This window comes from Pleurodeles waltl, chromosome 3_1, assembly GCF_031143425.1.
Source record: "Pleurodeles waltl isolate 20211129_DDA chromosome 3_1, aPleWal1.hap1.20221129, whole genome shotgun sequence".
In the NCBI taxonomy this organism is placed as follows: domain Eukaryota; kingdom Metazoa; phylum Chordata; class Amphibia; order Caudata; family Salamandridae; genus Pleurodeles; species Pleurodeles waltl.
This window is the reverse complement of record NC_090440.1, coordinates 1,013,822,518-1,013,839,727: the sequence shown is the minus strand read 5'-3', so window position 1 is coordinate 1,013,839,727 and position 17,210 is coordinate 1,013,822,518. Positions and strand designations below refer to the sequence as shown.

Genomic DNA, 17,210 nt, shown 5'->3' with positions numbered 1-17,210 from the left:
CCCTCAAAAATAAGTGCCAATGCCCCGACTGGAAACCACAATCACAAATTAAGCACTGGTTACAGGCAGTATTGTTAATGTGCAAGAAGGGACATCTTCATGCACAAGAACAATCCTTAGAGGTGCATTCCTCTTTCTATGTGTGCTTTCTGCACCACACATGGCAAGAGGAAGTAACGATGAAAAGTAAAGATGTTTCTCGTCCTTACGCTTCTTTTGGGTATGAACACCATTTTGGAGCAAACCCAGGTTTACAATTTGTTATAAATCCAGGTTTGTGTCAAAATACATTGGTTCATGTGTGGGACTGCCTATACTCCACTCATTTGATGCCTATTCGATGCAAAGAAACACAAGGCAGTGCTGCGCGCTGCATATGTTACTCTGGGGCATATTTATACTCCGTTTGTGCCGGATTTGCGTCGTTTTTTTTTACGCAATTTCGACGCAAAACTAACTCCATATTTATACTTTGGCGTTAGACGCGTCTAGCGCCAAAGTCCATGGAGTTAGCGTCATTTTTTAGCGTGGACACCTACTTTGCGTTAATTATATGCAAGGTAGGCGTTCCCGTCTAAAAAATAGACTCCGAGGCATGTGCGTCGGATTTATACTCCCGGGCAAAAATCACGCCCAGGAGTGGCCGGGTCAAAAAAAATGACGTACGGCCGCTTTTGCGCCGTTTTTTAGCGCCTGCAAAAGGCAGGCGTTAAGCGACCTGTGGGCTCTGAAGGAGCCCAGAGGTGCCCTCCCATGCCCCCAGGGACACCCCCTGTCACCCTTGCCCACCCCAGGAGGACACCCAAGGCTGGAGGGACCCATCCCAGGGACATTAAGGTAAGTTCAAGTAAGTATTTTTTTTAATTTTTTTTGTGGCATAGGGGGGTCTGATTTGTGCCCCCCTACATGCCACTATGCCCAATGACCATGCCCAGGGGACAGAAGTCCCCTGGGCATGGCCATTGGGCAAGGGGGCATGACTCCTGTCTTTTCTAAGACAGGAGTCATTTCTATGGGGGTTGGGAGTCGTAAAAAATGGCGCAAATCGGGTTGAGGCGAAAAAATTGCCTCAACCTGACTTGCCCCATTTCTTGACACCCAAGCTCCATTTTCCCCTACGCCGGCGCTGCCTGGTGTACGTCGTTGGCGCAGTTTTGCGTCAAAAAGTATAAATATGGGCCTCTGTATTTACCAAACCATGAAAAGCCACGCAAATCAACTTTGAATGGCTAAGTGCCAAAAAAGATTTTCAGACCGGGCAAATTGTTAGTGAAACGGAGCCTGAATTAATTTGCTAGAATTCTGACCCAGCCACCTTTTGTCCCCTGCATCATCAGATAGCAAGTGTGTCATAGGCCCGATTGCAGGAAAATGGGACCTCCTAACCATCCTTTAGATACTAAATGACATGAATAATTTGACTTGACAGTTCTCTGTCTCGCTGCTGGGCCCTGTGCCCCCTTCTGTGCTGCACTAATGATAGCCACACCTCTGCTCTGAATCCTTCTCACTGCTGACAACAGCAAGAATGAGAGCAGAAAGTCGACACCACCAGCGATTTCCTCAGAGGGTAGAATGTCATTTTAACATATCTTTAATTTGGTGGAACACTGCGGCAGCGATAAACGAAATAGGTTGCAATCGGCTTAAAAAATAAGTCACAGTGACTAAAGAAGAAACAACATGCCTTGATAGATTCAATCTAAAGACAACAAAAGATAAATCAAAAACAAGCAAGAATACACACATCACTCTCAAAAGCTATGGGTTTTATTCTGAAGTTAAGGAAGTGTGGACCGGCAGCCATGGCAACCCTTGCCAAGGCAACCCACTGCAGAGTCGAGACAGAGCTAAATTTAGAACGTCTCCTCAAGTGTGTATTTTCATCAGGACAGGGTGTACTTTTCGACTCATGCCATTTTCAGTTTTCATTTTGCAAATGTATTCCGCCTTGGGTCACAGTGACACGCAGGCTGCACGTTAGGATGTTTTGTTTGATGTGTAAAAACCTGCAGAAATCTCGTGCTATCGATGTTTATACTGGATGTTAATATATTATATACCTTGGCTGTAAATACTTGTAATATTGTTTGCAAAGAGAATGTTGTCACCGAATTGCACATTCAAATATTTGAGACGCAAAGTAGCCGCTGTGAAGAAGGAAAATATCTGTTTTAGCATAAGCAATGCTAATCTTCAGAATCACAACCGAGTAAAGCTTTTCCTACAGGCAGACTCATTTTCCTTTCCTTGTGACACAGTAGCCCAGACAGACCACAGCGGTGCTCCTTGCAGCTACGCATATTCGTCATAGACGTGGGCGGTGTAGATACACACTACAGACCACGTGTTACTACCATGGCCTTAAAGGATAGTTAACAATTGGCTGATGCTAATTATGACTGTAACGTTTAGGGCCATAGTTCCAGTGAAAATACGGTCAAGCAATGCAAAAAAAAGCCAGGGACACCAGACTGAAAATTCGACCTTGTTATCATTAGCATCTAATATGTGCATAGGGACCGAAGTACAGACTTTTGAAAATATTAGGCCCAAGTAAAGTGTCTTGGCACTGAGAAAAGCTGTTTGACCCCAGATGTATCTGTCGTGACATTGGTCTGCTTGGCGCTGCTGGATTTTTGAGGAATCTGTAGTTGGGCTAATGTCTGCTGCCGATTACACGTGCACGTTGGAGGCCCAAACTATTTACTCTGCATTTCTTCCTGTAATAAAAAGTGAACTTCTATAGCCTGCAAGTCCAAACGGTTGCCAACATGCACCAGCCAGCATCGTGATAGTTGGTCTTCATGGTTGAATTCCTTACCTATAGGGCTGTAACCTACTATGAGGATGGTGCTGCATTAATACTGGGGTGAATCTCGAATATGTCCTCGTGTCCCCGAAGCTTGCAATGTATGTGCTCCTGGGCTCTTGGTTTTATGCTATATATCTGATTCTACATCTGTCTATCTGATTTTGACTCTTTCTCCTGATCTTGTGCCTGGCTTTTGATTGCTTCATTCTGAATATTGTTGTATCCTGTGGGCTTGCTCACATCCACACTAATCTGTGGTTCTACCAGCAAGTATCACCTCGCAAAGATGTTTTATGTATTTTTACTTTTATGCTCCTTTTTATGCTAGGCTGTATTCCCGAGGACACCCTTCATTATCACATATAACATCAGCACACTATGGCTTCCATAAGTGGTCATCCTGACTTTTAAACACCCAGTAGAGAGAAAGAACCCTTTTGTGTATCCCAAGAAAATAACAAACATTATAATGCTGACAACTGGACAATCAAGTGTACCACCAGGCAATAAAGGTGAAGCAAATTACAAAGAAAATCCTAACATAAGTGTCCAAGAATTTCATATTTGGAGGTGTCTGAGTGAGGTCACAGGACCAAATAGTCATCGATCATACCTCTATGCAGAGCAGCTACACTCAGCAGAGCTGTCTGATGTGATCCACCAACAGTTGCAGCCACTCAGTGGAGAACAGGGTTTCTTTACTTAACGAGGGCCTTGTGTATTTTACAAACTCCCCCAGTTGACTTTAAAACATATTCATCTCAGAAACGAGTGAAATATTGATGATTTACTTTTGCGAGATGAAGTTATGCAGACTATTTTCTATGGCTATTACAAATGTGGTTGGCATACTTTTCTACAGCAATAAGAATCGTAAAGATCTTTAGATGTTAAGACATAAATTGCTTGGCATGGCCTTCTGAAAGGGACCTTTTCCATTGCTTCTGCCACAGGAGTAGCAGAATGGGGCGATTCAACTAATGACAAGGCTTTGTAAGGGTGTGTAGTCTGAACTGGCATGTTTCAGAAATAGTGAAGGCAGTGACAGATATGAGAATATGTTGCACTAAGGGAATGAGAGATAAGGACTGTTAGACCTGACCTACTTGACTGGACTTTGGCCCATATTTATACTTTTTTAGCAGCGCAAACTTGCAAAATACAATTGTGTTTTGTAAGTTTGCGCCGTTTTTGTGTAAAAAAGCAGCGCAAATGCAGCGCTAAAAAAGTATAAATATGGGCCTTTGTTTTTTCCTGGCTATTGCCTTTGACAGTACCTCATTCTGCACTAAGGAGCGCTGTGAATTGTCACATTTAAAACAGATTGCATCAGAGCGAGATCACAGTCTGCCACATACTATGCCACATATTATGATGCTATGACTACTACTATTAATAGTAATAATATTTATTATTAGTATTAGTACTAGTAGTAATTAATATTAATAATGGTGATGATGATGATACATGTGCTAAGAGACTTCTCAATACTAGCTCAAATTTGAAGACATCCTAGAGCTCAATATACTGTTTTGAAAGTCAACAACTGAGCTATTGGATGTCATCCTCAGATTGTCCCTTGGCAAAGTGTCAGTCTCTCTGTGCTGTATGTATATCACGAAAAGTGTGACATCAATTGGTCCTAAAATGGTTTAAAAATAATCATCAATTCATTGGTTTGGTTCTATGCCTTACAAAATTCTCTTTTAATTGCCTGTTTTAAGAGGATCTCTTTTTTGGCAGACATTACTGATACAGGGACCTGTGCGCGAGAGCAGCCTGTGTTTCATGAAGAGTTTTCCGGACATGCGGTGATTGAAAACACCACTTGGGCTGTCTGCGAAACAGAGAACGACCTCGCGTACGGTGACGTTGAGCATAGGTTGGATCTGCTGCAGGACCAGCTTAATAGGTAATTTCTAATACATTATTTATCGGGAGCCTGTTGTAAATCGAAAGTTTCATAAATGCTTATTTTACATTTCTCAAATGTAACCATCTCTGTGTTACCCTTTCCCCCACTCGAATATCAATATTACCATTATTAACGCAGAGCTCTATGCCTAGGTATATAGGACAACTATTCCATTTGAATGTATAGGCCCTGATTACAGTTGGGGGGCATACATTTTAAAGATTGTGCAAATGGAAATTTGTGCAGGTAGAACGAGTCCAAATAATATATTAATGATTGCGTCTTGCCCCTCCCCCCCTTTCAAATATTCTCTGGCATGTGTCAGCAGGTTAAACTTGACAGAATGTACTGGGAGAAAATGTTCAGTGAATTCCAAAACCTGTAGAATTTGGTGTGAAAAACAATGATTGTGCAAGTATTTCTCTAATTTCTGAGAGATACCTAGAACTATGGGATATTTACAGCGCCAAGTTTATATCACACCCGGGGCATCTGCAATTATTGGACATGGTAAATACCTCACGCTTTACCAGCCTCTTGCAATTTGGACATTAGTCAAGTAAATGTATTAGGCCAAGGAAGCCTGTGTTCCATTATTGATATCAATCTTTTAAGAGCAAAGACAACAGGCACAACATTGAAATATTTGTGTTCTCAGTACGATTGTTTTGAGTCTGGATCGAGCCTCTGATATGGTGGATTACAAAGTAGACTTTGTAACGGATTCATCAGCAATAATTTGATGGATTTACTTGATATTTAAGCACACTCTGGCTTTGAGAATGGTGAGATAATCATGAAGCTGAAAACACTGAGCATAGTTAGATTTATGAACTTCCACTAGACTGGCAATGATTGGCTTGATGTTGGCTTTTTTATTGCCACTACTTAACTTAATATTAAGAGAGCACCACAAAACCAATTGTGGCAGCAGTTGCTGTAAATAGAATTGTGGGTTAGCTCTGACTGGGATCAGACTACAGAAATAAGGATGTGAAAGGGAGTGGAGACTGCAGTAGACACAAAGGGTCTAATTTTCAAACTGCAAACTTTTGTCGTAAATATATATGTGCAGAGTTTTCCACGCCGAATGTGCAGTCTCTGCACATATAGGTATAGATTTGAGTAGTAAATGTGGGAGGGACACAGGCGAGTGGGTGAGAAAGAGGCAGACTTCCTACTGAAAGGGACGGTATTAGTGAGGAGTTCAAGGAAGATCAGGGAGGTGTTTAGGGAGAGGTGTCGTTCACCCACACAAAAGTCAGCCAGTTGCATTACTCTGGGGATAGGGACAAGTAACTTACACTTTTATTATAAATGTATACTTTATTCACAAAGGTAAACTTGCTCTATTGGTGCAAGGTTACTATGTATTTGCTATTCACAAACTCAGAGTTAAGTTTCACGTGTAGTATCTTTACAAATGCAGAGACTGTCCTAACTTTTTAGTGTGGAGTTCTCTGCAGTCGTAAAGATACTACATGTAAAACTACACACGGAGTTTGTGAATAGCAACAAACATAATAGTCATAGTATATTTTCCTTGTTTGCACCAGGTGTGCCTGGCATAAACATTGAAAATGTGCTCTACTTGGATAAATGCACTGCACCCAGGGCACTTGCCCTGAACTCGGCCTGCCCTGGGGACAGCTCATTCATGTAAAAAGCAGAGCAGCTACTTTAAAGACCCTCCATGTTCACAGTGCAGCGGCAACCCACATGCTCTTTTAAGGGTGATTAGAGATCCTCTTGCAGGTGGATGCACTGAGTGACTGTGCCTACCCGCAATGGGATGCCTGGGAGAGGGGGGTCATAGGAACCCCTTTGCCCCTCCAGAGGGTTGTCATTAGGGTGCGCACTGACAGTGGGCCTCCGGACAGCTTCTTTGTCTCTGCTCTCACATATGTAATACGGTGCGGTTACAGAGGCAAAGGGATTCCCTTATTGGCATGGGGCCACGCCCCCATGCAAATGAGGGAACTCCCTCTGATGATGGTGCTTGCTCTTTATGTGAACCGGTGCCATTGGTATTACAGAAGGGGATGCACAAGTGTCTGTGGTCCCTTCTGTAATACAAAGGGCCCTGGGGCACGCAAATTGGATGCAAATGCCCGCTGCACCCCTGGGGCACTTGAATAATATGATTAAGGTTGGCTTTGGGCTATCTATTAAAAGTGTACCAATATTAGAAGTACACTTTTTGGTTTTTTTGGTTCATGACATGAGCGGCCTTGTTGTAAAAATGTTACCTATATAGTCAGAGAGTGCTAAATAACATTGGATTCCAGAGGTTAACCTAAATCATTCATAATAATGAAGATTAGTTGGACTTTTTTATGTTATTTTAGTTTGTAGAGCGCACTAATCACCCAAGAGGGTATCCAGGTGCTTGAGGAGGCCTGTGTGGGTGTGTAGTTCCCCGCCTGATTATTCGAATAGCCAGGTCTTCTGCTTCTTGCAGAATTTAAGAAATGAAGAAGTGGCTCTGATGTGGTGTGGAAGTTTGTTCCATGTTGTAGATGCAATGTAGAAGAACAAGCACCCTCATGCTCTGCTTTTGTGACTGGAGGGGTGTGTGCAAGTGAAAGTGAGGATGAGCGTAGGTGTTTGGCTAGCTGGTGAACATATACTGGGCTGTTAAGGTATGCTGGTCCTGTGATGTGAAAGGCTTTGTTTGTGTGCATGAGGAGTTTGAATTGACTGCATTTGTGAATGGGGAGCCAGTGGAGTACTGTGAGGTGAGGTGACGTGAGATGTGGGTGTGGCTTGAGAGGTTGAGGATGAGTCTAGTGGTGGCATTCTGGATGGTCTGGATACTTTGTGTGAGTTGCTTGGAGATCCTCACATATAGTACATTGCTGTATTTCAGTCTGCTCATGACAGTTTGGTGCTCTGTAGCAGTCACTTGTAGATATTTCTGATCATGCGTAGGATGTGGAAACACGCAGTGCTCACTGCATTAACTTGTGCCATCATGTTGAACTTGTCATCCAGGGTGTTCCCCAGTGTCTGGCTGGGTTGTTGGGCATTGGTCCTAGGTTGGTCAGCCACCAGGTGGCATCCGAAGGGTAGGTCTTGTTTCTGAAGACAAGTGCTTTTGTGTTGTCAGACTTAAGCTTCAGGCAGTTGGTTCTCATCCATTCTGATTCCATGTGCATGCAGTTGATGAAGTTGGTTCTGGTGGTGCTAGTGCTGTCCATAAAGGAGAGGATGAGTTGGGTGTTGTTGGTGTAGGAGATGATGTTGAAGCCTTGGAATGAGCTGGTGCTGGGGAGTGGTGTCATGTAGATGTTGAACAGGATAGGGCTGAGGGACAATCCCTGGGGGACTCTGCAGCTCAGATTCTTGGACCCTGATGTGAAGGATGGCAGTCTGAATTTTTCAGCTCTTCCTATGAGTAAGGAGCAGATCTATTTGAGTGCAGATCCTTGGTTGCAAATCGTGTAGAGACTTCTGATGAGGATATGGGTGGCTGTATTGAATGCTGCAGAGAGGTTGAGCAGGATAAGGGCTGCTGTTTCTCCTCAGCCCATGATGGTCTGGGCTGTTTAGGTGTTTTGCTTTTTTGCATAGGTTCTCTGATGAGCTGGGTTAGTCCAATACTGTTGAGGCTTTTCGAGAAGTGTGGTGGAGTAGGGGTCTGTTCCATCTTCTAGGTGGAAGTTAAGGTCGCAAAGGAGTATGAAGGTTTGAGACAATGGAGATGGGATGATGAAGTCAGTGATGAGGTTAGTGAAGTTGACTTGTCTTCTGAGTGGTTGGCAGACCCGGGTTCCATTTTGGGTGAAGTTTTCAGCGATTTGCAGCTTGAAGTGCAGATGTTCCATGAATGGTATGGTGCTTTCTGTGGATGTTGAGCACTTGATGGAAGCTTTGTGGATGACTACAAGTCCTCCTCCGGGCCTCTGAAGGCAGTCTTGATTTGCAATCTTGTAGGCCACTGGGATTGTCATGACAATGTCGGGTGCTGACTTGGGTTGAGCTAGGTTTCCGTGAGGAAGAAGAGGTTTTGTTAGTCACTGCTCAGCAGGTCCAAGAATTCGGTCACTGGCTTTATGAGAGATCATGTGCTAAGTAGCATGCATGTAAGTGAGTGTGGGTTGCAGGTTTTCTGAAGTGTGTGGTGTTGCGTGGGGGTGTTGATGTTGCTGGTACTTGTGTGTGTTGTTTGTCTAACCTGCTGCAGGTGAACTGGCAGTGGTTACAGGTGAAGGCTCCTACTGTGGTGTGGGAAGCAACGTGGCAACAGTGGGGAGGAGTGGCGTCCTGAGTCAAGCGACCAGAGGAGTGATGCAGAGTATCACTGGGGGTGGTCTGACCAGGACTCTGTTGCTGGGTGAGGTCCAGTCATTGACAGGTGCAGACAGGCTTACCTTTGGCATGCTAGCAACATGCATGCTGCTCTATTACTCAGCGTCTGCCATTAAGTAGGTCCTGGGTGGGGAGGAGCGCAGGGCAGTGGGAGGGGCTGCATAGAAACAGGAAGGAAGAGGCAGGAAGAGCAGGTAACGAGTGGCTGAGCTGTGAGGTGAGCTGTGAGGCAGCAAGAATGAACAGTAGGGGAATGGACGGCTGCAGAGCGCATGACAGAGTTGGCAGAAGGTGAAAGAAAGAGCTGAGGTAAGAAAGAATAAAAATGATGAAGGGCCACTAAGAGGGATACAAAAATGATGATAGAGCAATAAGAGGAGTTGGAAAGTGCAAAAACAAATAAAGAGCACTAAAAGGGGTGAGAAGGCACAAAAAAGGGTGAGAGTATGCTAAAAGCGAGTAATAGCACAAAACAAGTCAAAGAGTACAAGAAAGGAGTGAGAGAGCACAAAATGAGTGAAAGAGTACAAAAAGGAGTGGGGGAGCACACAAACCAATGGAAGAAAACAAGCTCAGAAGGCACATACGGTGAGAGAGGAAGAAGCTGGGTTTGAAAGGGTCTAGTCTGGTAGAGGAGTGGTCCCAGGTAAGGTGAGACTCAACTACATTCTAAAATAAATGTTGTGTGTTTTCCCATGCAACACCCATGTGTTTTCTCACATTCCCTGATTTAAAAGAATCTGTAAACCTGGGAATGCGTCAAAACTGGATGCCTCTCCAGGGGAGGCGTAATGAGGAGAAATAACTTTATTTCACCTTGTATTTTCCTCTTTCTATGTGTGTTGCATTTTGCAGCAGAACAGCTCACCAGTCCCTAAGATGTCTTCTACAAGTCCAGGGGTCTGCTGAAGAGTTGGGTTTCAGGGTCCAATAGTCATACCTCGTGCCAGCTTTGAAGTAGTAGAAGGTTCTGGGGGTCCCTCCAACACCCAGAAGTACTTGAAATTCCCTGCCACTCGGCAATGGCCCCAGAAGATGGTGTATTATGAAATAATGGTGTTGTACACTCTTTTCGGAGGGAGTTATATAACTACATCATTTTGTATTTTGGAATTTCAGCAATTTTTTTACTTGATTTCGGTTTGTTTGTCTTATAATTATAAAGTATTAATTCCCTGTCTTCATGGTTTAGTTAAAATAACATTATGATCCCACACTAAGGCCTAGATTTACCAGAAAATGATGGAGCACAATGTTGCAATATATTCTGCAGAGTCCTGCTCCGTCATTTTCAAAACGCAGGGATGTGCCATATTTAATAGAATACGGCGAACCCCTGTGTTGCCCCCTGCACCAGCGCTAATTTTGCTGCTGACCGCCAACATAGCCACCTTTTTGCCATGGAGCAAGGTGGCTGTGCTGCAGGGAAGATTATTTTGTGCAGGAACAGACACCTTCTTGCACAAAAAACTGTCTTCAATGGCCTTTTGCTCTTTCTATGTGTGATGCACAATGCAGCACACATAGAAAAAGCAAAAAATTAGAAGAAATTAAAGGTTTTCTCCTGGTTGCGCCATGCTAACACCAACCCTGGAGTAGCGTTAGGTTTTGGCACTGGCTCAGGTTTACGAAAACTTATAAAGCTGGTTCAGTGCCAAAATGCAATGGGTGTTGCTGTGGCACGCCCACAGCAACACCCACTGCACGCCCTTCCACGCAAAGCGCTGCGTGTGAAGCAGCCATATTTACAAGGTGGCGTCAAGCCATTAAAAGTAGCTTAACCTCACTTTGTAAATACAGCACAGTGCATAGCGATGCTGGAGCGCCACTAAAAGTGACTCTTGTGGCGATAGGGCCTTGGTAATCTGTTCCTAAGGGGCTTATTTACAAGTCCCTTGCGCCGCCGCTGCGTAACTTTTTAGATGGGGTAAAGTGAAGCATCGGCGGCGCAAAAGACTTTTAAATAAGCCTCTAGATGTCAAGGAGTGATAAAACATTCGGAAATACCTTTGTCGAAATATGGCATGAATTTCTTCTCGCCGCTGGATGGCAGTGTACTGTAAGACATCGATTAACAGAATTGTTTTCTCAGTTGAAAAGTCCACCCGATCTCACGCGCTGTATTAGTCACGCAAGGTTACACGTCTCCAGATGGAGGCTTCTCTGTCTTCTTTCTTTTCCTTAAAAAGTGCTCTGACAGGTGTTGCTAAAATAAGTGTGCACAGCCTGGGGGGTGTGGTAATGGAGATGAGCTCAGGAGTTCAAGCAAGGAAAAATGTCTGTAGAAGTCACTAAATGTTTTGATAAAGGCTAGTGTAGGATATGTATGTATTGAAAACTAGTTCGATTGTAATTCTGTGATCACTCGCTCGCAGGAGAAAACATCTCTGACGAAGAATACAATGGGGGCAATTCACAAATGCATTTATGAGTACGTAAAAGTACGTATGTAGTAATCGTTTATGATTAAAATGGGAATATATGGCTCTTTTTCAATCAGTATAAATAAAAGGGATTTTATCTTTTTGCACTTGTGCTAACGGAGTCGGACGCTGTGGGGCCGATTCACAAAGGTGCGCGAGTGCGTAAGAGGACACCCAGTTGTCATAAATGCTTTTGTGAATCGGCCGCATTGTTTTCCCTGTGCATGCAGCTTTTATTTAAAAAAAAAAAAACGCTAATTGTTTGTGAATTATACGTACGGTTTATAAGGAGTTGTTTTCAAAAAGGGATTCCCGGTGACCTGTTATTTTCCACTGAAATTCAGCGTCGAAACGGCAGTTGTCCCACCCACTCTTTGTAACGCTGCTGCCAAGCAATTTTCAAGTTCTGGGACAGAAAAAACGCAGGCCAGCGTCAGTGGAGGGCTAAACGGCACCAAAATATTAAAAGCAAACATGGAAAGAAAAATATAGGAATACAGAACGAAGGAAGAAATGAAGGAAAATGAATGAAAATGAAGGCTAGAAAGAAGGGCAGCAAGAAAAAAGAAGAAAGGCCAAATAAATATTAAAGAAAAACGAAGGAGGGAAAGAAAGCAGGAAAATAGAATGAAATAATGCAAAAAATAAGCGTCGAAAGAAGAAAATGAAAGAATTAAAGAATTGAATGAATACAAAAGAGAAGGGTGTAAAAAAAGGAGAATAAGGATATGAAGGTGATAAAAAAAATGAACAAGCTAATAATGTAAGAATTGGAAGACTGAATGAAAGAAGGAACGAAAAGGAAAAAGGAAAATAAGGAAGGCAGAAAAATAGAAAGAAAGACAAAGGCCCATATTTATATTTTTTAACGCTGCATTTGCGCCGCTTTTTGACGCAAAATAAAATATATACTTATTTAAACAAACACACACACATATATGTATAAATTAATGTTTATATACACATATATAGTGTACAACTATTATAACAAATATTAACTTTAATTTATATTATAATATTTATTTTTAAATGTATTAATATAACAAATCTATATTTTGACATAAATAATAACAAGTATAACTAATATACTGCAAATAAATAACAAATATTTCTAATTTGTTTATATATAAAAGTAAAGAATAGATAACATACATTTAGTTAAAAATATATTAAACATTACATACATTTATACATATAAAAAATACAAAATTAAATACACAAACACATAATACTAATCTATATTTGAACAATCTTAACAAAATGATTAAACTATAGCAATAATACATATACTGCTCCCACTCCAATTCATGCAACACGAGGGAAAGCATTGGACTCAAGAGGCTTAAAATTTACTATTCCCACTCCAATCTGTGCAACAGTAGAGACATCGCTGGACACCAAAATACAGCATTTACTATTCCACTCCAGTGTATGCAACAGTAGGGAAAGTGTTGTCCTCAGAAGAAGTAAAATTCACTATTCCCACCCCAGTGGGTGCAACAGTAGGGAAAAAGCTGCGCTCATGAATGGCACAATTTACTGTTCCCACTCCAATCTGCGCATCACTAGGGTAAGCGGTGGACACCAGGGGGTATACTTTACTATTCCCAATCCAGTGTGTGAAACAGTAGAAAAAACATTGGGCTCAAGAGGGGAAAATGTACTATTCCCATTCCAGCCTGTTTAACAGTAGGGAGCATGTTGGAGTCAGGAGAAGTAACATTTAATATTCCTACTCCAGCATGTGCAACAGTAGGGAAAGTGTTGGACTCAGGAGAAGATAAATTTGCTATTCCCACTTCAGTAAGTGCAACAGTAAGGAAAACGTTAGGCACCGGAAAGGTAAAATTTACCATTCCCATTCCTGTAAGTGGAACAGTAGGGAAAACGTTGGACTCAGGAAAGGTAACATTTACTGTTCCCACTCCAGTAAGTGCAGCAGTAGGGAAAACAATGGACTCAGGAGATGTTAAATTTACTATTCCCACTCAAGTAAGTGCAACAGTAGGGAAAGCATTGAACTCAGGAGGGGTAAACATTCTGATTCTCACCCCAGTGTGTGCAACAGTAAGGAAAGCACAGGACTCAAAATATTTAAATTTACTATTCCCACTCCAGTGTGTTCAACACTAGGGAAACTGTTGGACTCAGGAGTGGTAAAATGTACTATTCCCACTCCAGCGTGCGCAACAGTAGGGACATTGTTGGACTCAGGAGAAGGTAAATTTACTATTCCCACTGAAATCTATGCAACAGTACGGTAAGCGTTGAACACCAGAGGGGCAAAATTTAGGATTCTGACTTCAGTGTGTGTAACAGTAGAGAAAGCGTTGCACTCCTGAGGGGTAAAATTTACTATTTCCCACTCCAGTCTTTGCAAACGTAGGGAAACTGTTGGACTCAGGAGGAGAAAAACGTACTATTCCCACTCCAGTAAGTGCAACTGTAGGGACAGTGCTTGGCTCAGGAAGGGTAAATGTTACTATTCCCACTCAATTGTGTGCAACAATATGGAAAGCATTAGTCTCAGAAGAGGTACAATTTAATATTCCCACCCCATTCTCAGTACAGTACAAAGAGAATACTTTACTTCAAACAAATTACATATTTTACCAGCTCTATTAAATACTTCAAAATATGAAATTCCATTTATAAAAATGAAATCTCTTAATTTTAACAAACATTTTAAAAATAACATAACTATGACAAATTTTAATAATTATTATCAGATAACACAAATATTATTAATATAAATAAAATACCACACTATATTCCCCATAACATAGCCAATAATCAAAATGTAATTAAAAAAGAAAGTCTAACGCAATTAACCTATGAAATAATTCAAAAAGACATTTTTAAAAAGTAAAATCTTTTTTCAATTTAGAATTACTTAAATACCTTCCCCCATTACTGTACAAACTAAACACACACCTAAAATATAATTTAACATAATTATCAATTAAAAAATAAAGTAATAATTAACTATCAAACAAATATTTTTTCATTCACTTTCAACCCTGTAACCCTAAAAACACTACACACACCTAACATATAATATTAAAAATGGCATAATTACACAATTTACATAATTATCAATTGAAAAAATAATAATATTTATGATATTTATAATTAATTATAATTAATTTACTTACCACCCTGTCCCCCTACAAACCCCAAAGCCCGTACCTAAAACATAACGTAAAAAATAAATTAGAGAATGTACATAATTATCAATTAAATAATCAATAACAATTAAACATGAATTATTAGTTAATTATAAATAAATTACTTCCCACCATATAACCCTACAAAACCCACAACCCGCACCCAAAACTGAACCGAGCTGAAAAAATAACTTAATTAGAGAATTTACAAAATTATCAATTAAATCATAAATGATAATGACAATTTAATAATTAATAAATTATAATTAAATTACTTTTCTCCCTCTACCCCTACAAAATCCACAACTCACTGTGACCCTAAAAATTACAATAAACAATTAAAATAAATTGAAAGGAACTAAAAATTTACAAACGATATTACAAAATATTAACAATATTTATACGAACAATTTATAACATACAATTTAAACATATACTAAAACACAAATAATGTAAAAAATTATATTATTGTCAACAATATTTTTGCAAACGATATTAACAACATAGATATTTTTAACATCGATATGAGCAACATAGATATTTTCTAAATTATATTAACATAGATATTTTTAACAACGATGTAAAATACCTCTAAAACCAATATTCTTGTCAGTGATACTTCTGTATCATGATATTTGTGGATCACAATATTTAATACTCAATATATCTGTATCTCTATATTTTAAATTCTATACTTTGTCCAAATACCGTTTGAGAGAGAAAAAGGACAGGCCACCTGATGGCATGCTTGTCACTCTCATTCCTTCCTCTCCTTGTGTTTGTCCCTTTCTTAAAGCAGAGCTTCTTTATGGTCCTTTCGACTGGATGACTTCTGTCCGACTGACTGCTCACATTCAGGAAACTACCTGTTTCTTTTTCTTTCATCAATCCATTGGACTGTATATGTTTTCTTGCTCTGTCCTTGGTGTGCTGCTTTTCCCCACAAATACCATCACCAGTGCACTCCGTGTGGCTCCCCTGTCCATTAACCCACATCTTTTTCACCTCTTCCTTTTTTGTTTTTTTCCTTCCTTTCTTTTTTAATTTCTTTCTCATTTCAAGCTCCTTCAGTGCTCCTCAATGTACTCCTCATTATTTGCCCCTAGTTGACCTCTCCACCACCTGCTCTACCTTCCAGCTCCTCTTTTCCTCCCTAGCCCTACATTTTTGTTTATCAATTTTTAATTTTTTTGGAGTGCCCCACAAATGCCATTTGCTACTTAGGCACTCCACCTTTAAATATGTCTTTCACTCACACTTACTATTCTGTTTTTTTTAAATCACCACTCCAAGTATCATCTGCTATCTTGGAAGAAGTAGTGTCATGAAGTGTATGCATGCATGTACGTGTACACATCATTGCTCTCCTTTTGTCTCTACTTTCTTTTGCCAACGTGCACACCATCAGCAAAAGTTTTTTTTTTTTTTGCCGAAGGTGCTGTGCCAACAGTTCGAAAAGGCAAGACATATTGCCTTTGCCAAGTCTTATTTACCTCATCACAAGCTGTAACATTGTTTGCGAGTGTTTGCACAGCAGATTGCTGTTTATTATTTTTTAAATTATATAATATTGAAATTGTTTATTGATAAAGATGAAATGCAATATTGTAGAACAGGAAACGACAGCTGCCTAATGTACCTTTCCACACGTATGTGCACACCTGTGCATCAATGTGTTAAACAATAAAATAAATGCATTTTAATTGTATAGTTTCTATTTCATTGCAGACTAGAATCACAAATGACTTCGGACATCCAGGCCATTCTCCAGCTGCTTCAAAGGCAATCAGCACTGGTCCCACCAGCATACAGCATTGTGACAGCAAGCGCAGAATATCAAAGGCCACCTATGAGACAAATGCAGATTGTTCAACCTGCCACCTCCATCAAAACCGACAGAAGCTTTAGTACATCATCACAGGTAGGTGAACAAGGTAGATTACAACTTCTGAAATACTTGGGGCCCAAACGTGATTGGCCAGCTTTTCATGAGGGCAAACTGCACACTCACTAATTTCCATTAGCACAGGATGTGCTATTTAGCAGTTGTGCAATTCTAACTCCACTTTTCTTTGCACAGTCAATAATGTGAAATTAGGCCCTCATGATGAGGATTTCGGCTGCAGTTGTGTGTACAAAATGCTTCCTCTGCTATTTCTAAGGCAAGATTTTCAACCCGGTTCCGAATGCATGCCGCAAATCACAAATGAGTAGTGCAACCACCTACAAATTGCAACCTAATAGTTATCACATTTTGAGCACAAACATGAACTTGAGGACAAAACAGAATTAATGGGCCTATCGAGATTGAGCCATATTTTGATGAGACTGTCTTCACACATTTTTAGAATCAGCACGATTAGCAGCATATTTATGAGCCCCTGACGCCACTGCAGCGTCACTTTTCATGACGCTCCGGTGGTGCTATGCCCTGTGCTATATGTACAAGGTGGCATTAAGCCACTTTCTGTGGCTTAATGCCACCTTGTAAATACGACTCTGTCATTTGCAGCCCTTTGTGTGGAAGGGGTGCGCAATGGGTGTTGCTGTGGATGTGCCTTTTTTACACTGCCTCAGAT

General features: G+C 40.9%; 1 protein-coding gene across 5 annotated transcripts in view; it reads left to right on the top strand.

Moving 5' to 3' along the window:
- KCNH7 (potassium voltage-gated channel subfamily H member 7) overlaps positions 1–17,210 on the top strand; it is a 1,745,544-nt gene that overhangs the window by 1,716,111 nt on the left and 12,223 nt on the right. For all 5 annotated transcript variants that reach the window (XR_011201481.1, XM_069224264.1, XM_069224261.1 and 2 more), the window contains 2 exons: positions 4,559–4,727; positions 16,360–16,552. Coding sequence is in view for 4 of the 5 variants with exons in the window: in XM_069224264.1 (XP_069080365.1) it covers positions 4,559–4,727; positions 16,360–16,552 (362 nt within the window). In the remaining variant the exon portion in view is untranslated. The remainder of the gene's footprint in view (positions 1–4,558; positions 4,728–16,359; positions 16,553–17,210) is intronic.